Source organism: Herpailurus yagouaroundi, unplaced genomic scaffold (genome assembly GCF_014898765.1).
Source record: "Herpailurus yagouaroundi ecotype Mexico unplaced genomic scaffold, PumYag 180, whole genome shotgun sequence".
Taxonomy (NCBI): domain Eukaryota; kingdom Metazoa; phylum Chordata; class Mammalia; order Carnivora; family Felidae; genus Herpailurus; species Herpailurus yagouaroundi.
Window position 1 is genome coordinate 8,010,467 of NW_024412411.1, and position 10,052 is coordinate 8,020,518.

Consider the following 10,052-nt stretch of genomic DNA (forward strand, 5'->3'; position numbering starts at 1 on the left):
ACCAAAGACACTTGGCAAAGGCTGATCACTCCTCAAAAGGGAAATCAACTTTTTTGAAAGACCCTCACTGTCACTTCCCCTGCCCCCACAGCAGACAGGAGGTTCACTGTACCTGCCCTTGTAAAGGCTGGCCCTCCTGAGCTCTCCAGTTATGTCCTTGTGGACAATGGGGCTCATGTGGCCTTAGCTCTGCCGGCAGACCCCCTGCCCTTGGAGCTTCCAAAGAATGGCTCTGGGGGGTCCTTTTTGTGGGAGGCAGGAGGTGGTCTGGGGTCCTGCGCTTTCTCCGAGAAGCAGGATGTGAGCCCCCCACGGGGCCGAGGGAGCGGGCCTCACATGCACACACGCACACACAGGTCTCACCTCTGCCACAGTCGGGGCCCAGGAAGCCCAAGAAGCAGTGGCAGGTCCCAGAGATGCAGTCGCCGTTGCCATAGCAGTTGCTGGGGCAGTTATCCACCGACTCTGGAGGGGGAGAGAGGGAGAGAGTTGAAAAGAGAAACTTCTTCACCCAGACCGAGGGCCTGGGTATCAAAACCTCAGGTGAACCAGGGCCCACACGTTCTAGCTCTTCTGGCCCAGTCGCTGAAAAGAACCAACAGAGTTAAAAATGATGTGTGTCGGTTTTACTCTTATTGCATCTCAAATGACACTAAGAGTCGTGTTCTGGAAAACGTCTGCCGCCACCAAGTTTTTATATACCAAGTTTGTATCTACAAACGCGTAAGAAATTCTTCAGCTGAAAACACTGGGGACAACAGTGCAAGCTGTTCGTGGTGCTTCTCTGTGGATGCCGGGGTATCATCGGGAAGTCCTTGCAGTCTTCTTTATGCTTTGCTGTGCTTTACATTTTCCTTTTAAAGGGCTGATATTCCATTCACTTTCTTCTTCTTCTTTTTTTCATAAAGCTCCTGGCATTTGCAAACCTGTCTCTTCCCGTCTCAGATTGCTCACCTATCGGTCTGGGTGCACACTGTCTTCCCCAGGGCTAACACAACGGCCTCCTGGCTGGTCTCCTGTTTCCTCTCTTGCTCCCCACCCCACGCAGTCACCACCCAGCAGTCTGAGTGATCTCCGGAAAACCAATCTGATCCTGCCACTCTCCTACTTAAAACCCTTCAGAATGGCTTCCCATTTATTGAGACCAAAAAAAAAAAAAAAAAAAAAATGCAAGTTCTTTCAAAAGGCACAGGAGTTTTCTCTCGTACTCCCTCTGTCGTCCCTGCATCCCTGGCGTATGCTGTCACGCCCACCTTTTGCAGGGATATGATTTTCTCAAACTCTTCCTATTACTTTTAGTATACTCTGTGTGACGTGACAAAGGAATATGGCATTTATTTCAGAAAGGTTTTAGCAAAAAAAAATAGTCAACGTTTTGTAGCATCAGGTAGTCTGGTCTTTTAACCTAGAAAATCTGTGTATTTGGAACAGCCTATTTCTCAATAATGCTGGATGTGGAATAAAGGAAAGAAGCCACTATATACTGAATATCTTCTTTGTGTCATGTATTTCCACAAAGCTCATCATTTCACTGTCACCAAATCTGCAAGCGTGTATTGTTATTCCTATTAAAAAAAGAAAAAAGAGGAGGCCCAGAGAAAGATGAAGTAACCTGCTGAGAACCACAAAGCCACTGAGTCCTGGAGGCAGGATTTGAACCCAGGACTCCAGGCCTGGTCTTCTTCAATGATACTGTGCTATCTGGGCCTTGAAGGAACTCACTCCACAGCAGGAGCCCAGGGGATGAACGAGGTGACGGATTTATGGCACAGCGAGGCCAGTCCTGAAGACAGCAAAGGATCCCCGCTAGAAGGCAGTAAACTCCAGAAATTTCAGGGCTCAAAGGGATCCAAGAGACCACAGCCTAATGCTCTCATTTAACACTGAAGGAAACTGAGACCCAGAGGAAGGGCAGTGACTCACCCAAGGGCTCAGAGTGAGTCAGAATAGAAAGCAGAGGAAGGGTAAGGTGGGACAGAGTTAAGGGTTTCAGTCTGTTGTCTTAGCTCACAGCTACAAGTCATGAAGCCAAGACTAAGGCCTCTGTTAAATGAGATGTTAGCCTAAAACACGTGAGTCTTGCCCACAGGAAATCTGCAGCCTAACTGGGAGAACGAGAGGACAGTTGTCACCCAGGTAGCAGTACAGGGCATGGAAGCAGCTTTGCCTGGAGGTACAGAGACCTGGTTCTGGGGTCCATTCTTCCAGTACCATGCTGGGGAGCCTAAAACAACTTCCCTCCCCTCTCTGGGGCTTACCTCCTTCATATGTGAAATGCAGGTGAAGGCAGAGATGACCCCTAGCACTACCCCCTGTTCTAAAATTTTATGAGTCTACAATTCATAAGAGGGCAACTGTGCAGAAAAGACGTCCAGACAAGGAACCCTTAAAGGTGACAAAGCACTTAGGGCCAATGCAGTGGGAATTGATTGAACAAAACCAGGACAGGAAAGGCTTCCCAGAGGAGGTGGGCTTGAAGAATGACCCAAATATGGATAGGTTAGGGAAAAAGTTGGGGGATGGTGAGGAGCTCCTAGCGTGGTACATTTCCCAGACAGGTCTCTTCCCAACTGTTTACCATTATTAACTTGCAAACTACTTAAAAACGTTTGGCAAAAGAGTTCAAATGGGTAGTTCCTTTGGTGAATGGGTAGGAAATCCCAGTCCCTCGATGTCCCCCAGCTAACAAGGGCAGTGCTAAGAACAAGAAGGTCCAGTCTGCCTAGACTCACTGCAGCACAAAGTAGTCCGGGTCCCAGCAGAGCGAGGCTCACAAGCCAGGGCCCTGGGCACCTCCGCTCTCTGTTGACTTTGCCTGGAAGAATCCACGTTCCTACTGCCTTAAGGTTATAAGTGTCTTTACAGAGAATGACTTGGAAACTTTCATTCTGAAGATGCTTTTAAAAAATAAGAATTGTGAGTAAAGTTTATAGCCAGATTATTTTCACCTGAAGCTACTGGTTGACAGTACAACTAGGGAGGTGAGTTCCACCCATGGCACTGCAGAAGGGGCACAGGGCAGAAGCAGGAGGCCTGGCTTCCGGGTCCTGCTCTGCTACTGAATGGCCGTGGGACCTTGGCCGTGTCACTTGATCTTTCGGCACCTGTTTCCTCATCCCTCCACTTGTTCCTCTTTTGCTTCCCTGCATGGCAACTCCTAGTCCTTTCAAACCCAGCTCAAATGTCACCTCTCCTGACAAGCCTTCCTGATTTCTTGAAAAGGCTAAGTTACTCCCAGGACTGAAGGTAAGTTATTCACCCCTATTGAAACTCCACATAGTCTACGTTGTTGTTACCACTGAGAGAATTCAACCGGATGATCTCAGAGATCCCCCCAGCTCTAAAACTCTCTGGTTCAGTCCTCAAACCCAGGGGTATAAAATATGCCTCTTAATAAACTACCACAGTTACCAGTTGCATTTTTAACAAGATCAATTGCAGATAAGTGTTACACACTGTCTAGATTTTGATTTATGAAGTCTGCGAGATACAAACCTGTTAATCATCTGCCAAAAAGCCTTCATAGTGAAACGGTGAGGAAAATACATTTTCCGTGACTGAGTATAGTGTTGTTTGCTGAATCTGACAGAATAGAAGCCTGTTTCCTTCAAAATTTGCCCCAGGCTGTTGGTGTCAGGGGAGGCAGAAGTTTTAAGAGACATGGAATAATTTTACGACAGCAACGAGGAAGTGGAAGGGAGACATTTAGAGAATATTTCCTTTGGACGAAATGTTTAGGTCTATAGTTTTTCTTCCACTTGGAAGGCTTTCAACTACTGGGGGTCCACCTGGGACCCCACAAATGAGTCTCCACTAACCAGATATCTCTATACTAAACATTAGGGCAGAAGTGACACTCATTGGCTCGGGAGAAGTGTGAACTTTATTGCATAAATGTTATGTTTCCAATTAGTGTTTGGTGAATTTCTTCCCCTTATAGTTCCTTCCTGCTTTGCTCATGTTCAAACTGCAGCTGCCTTCATTTAGCAGAAGGTGTACCTTTAGACTGCTCAGATCGGAATTAAAAATTCAGCTGCCTGTGAATAACTGACGTTCATAATCAGGGTGTATGGTATGTTGGAAAATGGGGGCCTTTTCCCCTCGCTTTTGTTTCTCTATCACAACAGCGGGTCCTGCTAGGAGATTTAATTTTCAGGAACTTGTTTTTCTTCCACAAATATTGGACTGTAAAGTTTAAGTGTCTCCTTAGCTCGTTCTCTGGATGTGTGTTGTGAGTGGGTGTGCTCTCTGGATGTTGTACAAAATATTTTTCGAAATACAAAGGGGTGTCTGCAGAAGGAAGAGAAGGCAACGCTTCTTCCTAGAGGAGATGTGGAAACCACAGAAGCCTCAGTGAACCCATTACAGTGCCGCCCTTTGTCTGCTCACTACCCTTTTCCAGACCCAAATCATTAGCGTTGCTGCGTCAGGGTGAGAGAGGAGCAGAGTTGATAAATATGTCCTCCTGGTCTGGGGTTGATGTCCAGGAAAGCCTGACTTCATTTTCCACCTTCTGCTTTCCTTTTACTGTTTGAGAGACAGAGAGAGACATAGCACGAGCCAGAGAGGGGCGGAGAAAGAAGGAGTCACAGATTCCAAAGCGGGCTCCAGGATCTGAGCTGTCAGCGCAGAGCCTGATGCAGAGCTTGAGCTCACGAACCATGAGATCATGACCTGAGCTGAAGTTGGACATTTAGCTGACTGAGCCACTCGGGCGCCCTTCTGCTTTCCTTTTTTGGGATCCCAAAGCCTCCTTTTGTAGGAAACAGGGAGAAACCACAGAGGAAATCCCACCAGGGAGAGGAATACTAGTTCACAGGGGCAGTCACACCAGGGGAGGAAAGGAGGCCTTTCTCCTCCACGAGCCCACCAGGGCGTGAGCGCACCTGCTTCAGGCCCTGGTCTGGTCAGGCAAACCTCCATGGTCACGGGAGCCTGCTTATGGATTCCAGCAGCAAAGGCAGACAGAATCCGCTGCGAGTGAGGCTGGAGCTCACTGGCCATCCTCAGTCCCTCTTCTCTGCTCATCCAGTATGTATCCCTCGCTCCCAGCCCCACCTCTGTCTCTTGGTCCCCTGTGATGTGTTCTAGCCAACAGAAGCAACTCCTTCCACTGCGTCTCTCATCTCTCCTTAAGTTGTAAGTGTGCATGTCGGCATTTCTTTGGGAGCAGCAGCTCGAAAGACCAAAGTCTACCTATTGGTAGACCTATTGGATCCATCCTCTGCTTCTTCCTTTTGGCTTCTCTGTAGGAGGACAGATGCTAATGCTTCCGGCAAGAGCCAGGAACTTGGACTCTGGGACAGCCAACTGGACGACTGGGTACAAGGCCTTGACTGCAGCTCCTGAAATTTATACTTTAGTTTACATCTATTACATCTTCCTTGATTCTGAAAGGGGATTGGGTTCATTATGGGCAACCAAGAAAAGAAAGGAAGACAAACCAGACAGCATAGCTAGGATTTAATTCCACAGCAACTCAAGGTTGAGGAAAGACTCTAAGAGAGACCCTCTCATTCCCTCAAATGGAACCATGAAAGGTGTATCACAGATTTTAATTTATTCTTCATAATAATTACGAGAAATAGTACCTTTGCCATCATTTTACACACTTACACCTCTCAGATGGAGACTGTGAGCTGCAGTCACTTCCTCAAGGTCACATGGCTAGCTGTAAGGGCAAATCTGGTAGGAGAACCAAGCTCTGTCTGAAGCCAAAGAAGCCGAGTTTGTGATAGACGATCTGAAGCAGAGTATGGGCTCTGGAGCCAGGCTGCCTCTGGCTGGCTATGTGCCTTTTGGACAAGTCGTCTCTAAATATCGGTTTCCCCATCTGTGAAATGGGTTAGTAACAGCCACCTAAGAGAGCTATTTTGAAGAGCTAACACTGTAACACTGTGCATGTAAAGAGGTTTGCTCAGGACTTGGTAGAGTTGACACTTTGGTTTTAAACAAGGGTCACACATGCCTTCCATTTATGAACCGAAGCAATATACTAACCTGGTCTAATGAATCCAAGCAAGGCAATGTGGGCTTTGGGAGGTAAACACACACACACACACACACGCATAAAACACACAGAAACTCCCCATGGTAAAACAGGAAAACAAACAAGCATGGTGTTGAATGTGAAGAAGGCAGGGCGGTTGGATAGATTTCCTCCTGGGGAAAAGCACTATCAAAACAAATTAAACCTGTTGTCTCCCAGAAGCCCAAACACAGGCAGACTCGTGCCAACATCTGAAAGAACTTTTCTCCCTGTGCACTCTAGATTGGCACTGGGAAGGTGCCAGGTGCTGGAAAGCTGTTCCATGGCCTGTGAGGTGTCAGTCCCTGTAGGTGCCCCAGTGATCTGTGCAGATGATGGGATTCAAAGGCCTCCAGTCTGCAACAGTCTAGGTCAATGCAATGACAAAAATCTGACAAAGCCCCTGACAGCCTGGGCTTGAAGCCAGTTCTGCACTGGTATGTTAACTGGGAGGTCTGTTTTCAATCAGACCCAGAAGTTTACCAACCACTCTTAAGAGCAGTTCTAAGGAGGGGTCTAGGAAAAATGATTATTCCCTTGACTACATTAAGTGTCGGTTCTTTGTTAATTATTTCTTTGGGGGCAAACAGAATTTCTTCAGTAAGACTATGAGCTCCTTGAAGACAAGCATCACATTTGGTTCTCCAAAGAGTCTGCTGTGTGCTACACACACATAGCCAGTACTCAGTAATATTCACTGTGTTGAGAAACGGACCGAAATACAAAGAGGAGAATGGAGGAAAGAGGGCAGGAGGCATGGGATGACAGTCAGACCCCAGAGAATGGCTAGTAGTTGGCAAACAAAGCCACTGTTTCTTTGCCCTACAGGTTTAGATGTGCACTGCCTAGAAGAAAGGGGCTGATTAGAAGTGCAACTCTGGGTTGCACTCTCAGACCGTATCTGGAGTTCAGCAGTTCACGTCCAGGAGCCACATTTAAGAGACAGATAAGATGAGCTTGAGCAGGTTTACTGAAGAGCCATGAAGACAAGGATAAGAGAACTTGAACACACATTTCAAATAAAGAAATTCCTGAAGGGGTTGGGAATTTAGCTTACTCTAGGGGCATGACCTCTGTTTAAAAATATCTGAAGGGCTACTTTGTAAAACAAGGATTGGACTTTTGTTTTGTGGCCCTAAATGAGGTTGATTAGGTCCAATGAGTAAGGACTATATAGTCCTTGGGAAATGGGCTTAGTTAGTTCCAAAGAAGAAAGAGTTTTGTACAAGTCAGAGCAGGATACATTTTACTATGTTGGATTATAGTCTATTAAGTTGTATGGATGCACCCAAATACTGTATTCTTCTCGAGGGCAGGGAATGTCATTCGTTTCTGAATCTTCAGTAAACAGTAACATCCTTGGCTCAAGGCAGGCATTAAATGAAAATGTATGTTGGCTGAGTGACGAAATGAATGGACTAGGTGACCTATAAGACCATACATTTTCAGTTACTGGATGTATTCAAAGAGAGGGCAAACTGATGACTGGCAGAGATACCGCAGGGGGATTCAATATAAGTTGTATCGCATCATCTAAGCTTGAAATCTTCTGAATCTACAAGTCACGTGTGAGGGAACAGGCCTGGACTACATTGAGACACTTGGGTTCTAGGCCTACTCCTGCCCCCAGCGTGTTAGGTGACACTGGCCAGATCCCTTCCTCTCTCAGGGTCTTTCTTTTCATCTACAAAATTAAATTCATTCAGCAAATATTTCCCAAGCATCCAGTCTGGCTCAGGAAGTGTTCCAGTGAAGTGGATGGCTTGGGTGATCTTTCAGATCTAACACTCTGTGATCTAATGAATCAACCCAAATTGTCAGTCGTTAGCTACACAAACAGATGAAAGAGCTGAAACATGATGAAAACCATCATGTTCGGGATTTGAAAAATGTTTTTAACATTTATTCATTTTTGAATGGGGGAGGGGCAGAGAGAGAGGGAGACACAGAAACAAAAGCAGGCCCCAGGCTCCAAGCTATCAGCACAGAGCCCGACGCGGGGCTCGAACTCACGGACTGCAAGATCATGACCTGAGCCGAAGTTGGCCACTTAACCGACTGAGCCACCCAGACGCCCCTCATGTTTGGGGTTTGAGAGGAGAAAAGGAGGCTTGCTCATTTAAGGACTGACTTTGACTTTTCACACCTTCCTTCCAAGTCTGCGGATAACGGACAGTGAACGTCATGTTATCCTCAGGGTGGCAGCAAGGCCGAGTTCTCAAGACAGGGCTGGAGAGGAGGTGCCTCCCTGCTGCCTCAGGCTGGGAGCCCCCACTCTGTTCCCGGGGCTGTTGGTGGCTGCTCTCCCAGGTGTCAGAGGCTCCATTGTTGGCTCTGGTTCCGCTGCCTTGCCTGGAGAATGCCGCACCTGTGGTCTCCTACCATGCCCCACGAGCATATGCCGGAGAGGCCACTGAGACACTCAAGATGTGCTGATGAGGCTCACAAGTGCTATGCTGTTCGAGAAGGGCTTCAAAGGAGAGGTGCGTGCTCACACGTTTGGAGACACAATTCCTTCCCTTGTAGATCTACCAATCCTCCACTGGCCGCTCCTTCGGACGTGTGATGCTCTGCCCACAGCTCCTGCCTAAGCAGCAGGCCCAAGCGGCCCAGGGGACGCCACCTCCTCACTGGCCACAGCTGACTGGGCTGGGATGAGCACCTGACCCAAACGGACTCCGTGCACCGGCTGACTGGCACGCTCTGATGTGGCCTGGTGTGCAGAGGATCTGGGCCAATCAGAGACCCACTCTCTAGGATCTGAACGAACATGCACCCAGGGAACGTGCTGTCTGAAGTCTCAGCTTACTCGTCTATGAAATGAGAAAGCTGCTTGCCTTACACAACTGTCGTGAAGATTAAAGAAAACCACTACCCATGTATGAGTCTGTGTATGTGTACATAGTGCACGCATACATATATATACACATATATATATGTGGACACACCCTGGCACACACGAGGTGCTCAGGAAATGCTGCTTTGCTCCTGTCCGCAGTATAGTGTCAGTGATTATAAACCTTTAGCCTGTGTCAGTCAGCTGAAGGGCTGGATTGCTAGGCCCTACCTCCAGAGTTTCTGATTTCACAGGCCTGGGGTAGGGTCCCAAGTGATGCTGATGCCCTTGGGTACCCCGGGTATCACTTTGAGAAGCACCGGTCTGGAAGAAAGGCTGAGACTTTACCCACAGGTCTATCAAAACAAGCCGGAGGGGACAGAAAGATCTAAACTATGCAAGAATGCCATAACTTGTGGACCACTTCCAAAGAGGAGGGCCGGGTCCTCCAGGAGGTAGTATTTGAATAGCTCTTGAAGAACAGACAGCCTTTTGAAATGCAAAGCAGTTCTGGGCAAGATGGGGGTCGAGCCAGAGCCAGAATAATCATCTTTGCTGCTCCCACGCAGCGACCTGCTGATCATCATGCCAACTTCATGTCAAGTCTGTCTTTAGAACAAATTATTTAAGAAATCAGGTTTTTAAAAGCTCTACTCAGCTGCTGGCTAGAGAGTTCCACCTAACGAACATCACTTTGTGATGAATTATTCTGTGATGACAGACAATGGAGGAACAGAAACAGGCTCTGAGGAGGTGGGGTGGGGGGAGCTGCTAATTATTCTCCAGTCATTTACCCAGGCTTGTCGCCAAACTCAACACTGCTCATGAGCTACGTAGAAAACCAGGTCAGCATGGTCTGGTTTGAAAACATACAGAGCTATGTAGATGACCTAGAGCCCCGCAGGTTAGGAAACTCTCATGACAGGGATGCCTGGGTGGCTCAGTCGGTTAAGTGTCTAACTCTTGACTTCGGCTCAGATCTTGATTTCACAGTTCGTGGGTTCAAGTCCTGCATCGGGTTCTGCACGGATAGGGCAGAGCAGAGCCTGCTTGGGGTTCTCTCTCTCTGCCCCTCCCCTGCTTGTGTTCCTTCTCTCTCTGTTTCATAAAAAAGAAAAGAATAGAAAAGAAAGGAAAGGAAAAGAAAAGAAAAGAAAAGAAAAGAAAAGAAAAGAAAAGAAAAGAAAA

At 47.5% G+C, this 10,052-nt stretch overlaps 1 protein-coding gene across 6 annotated transcripts in view; it reads right to left on the reverse strand.

The window, feature by feature from the left end:
* TENM4 (teneurin transmembrane protein 4) overlaps nt 1-10,052 on the reverse strand; it is a 2,953,639-nt gene that overhangs the window by 155,856 nt on the left and 2,787,731 nt on the right. For all 6 annotated transcript variants that reach the window (XM_040489711.1, XM_040489706.1, XM_040489709.1 and 3 more), the window contains one exon: nt 364-465. In XM_040489711.1, the coding sequence (XP_040345645.1) occupies nt 364-465 (102 nt within the window). The remainder of the gene's footprint in view (nt 1-363; nt 466-10,052) is intronic.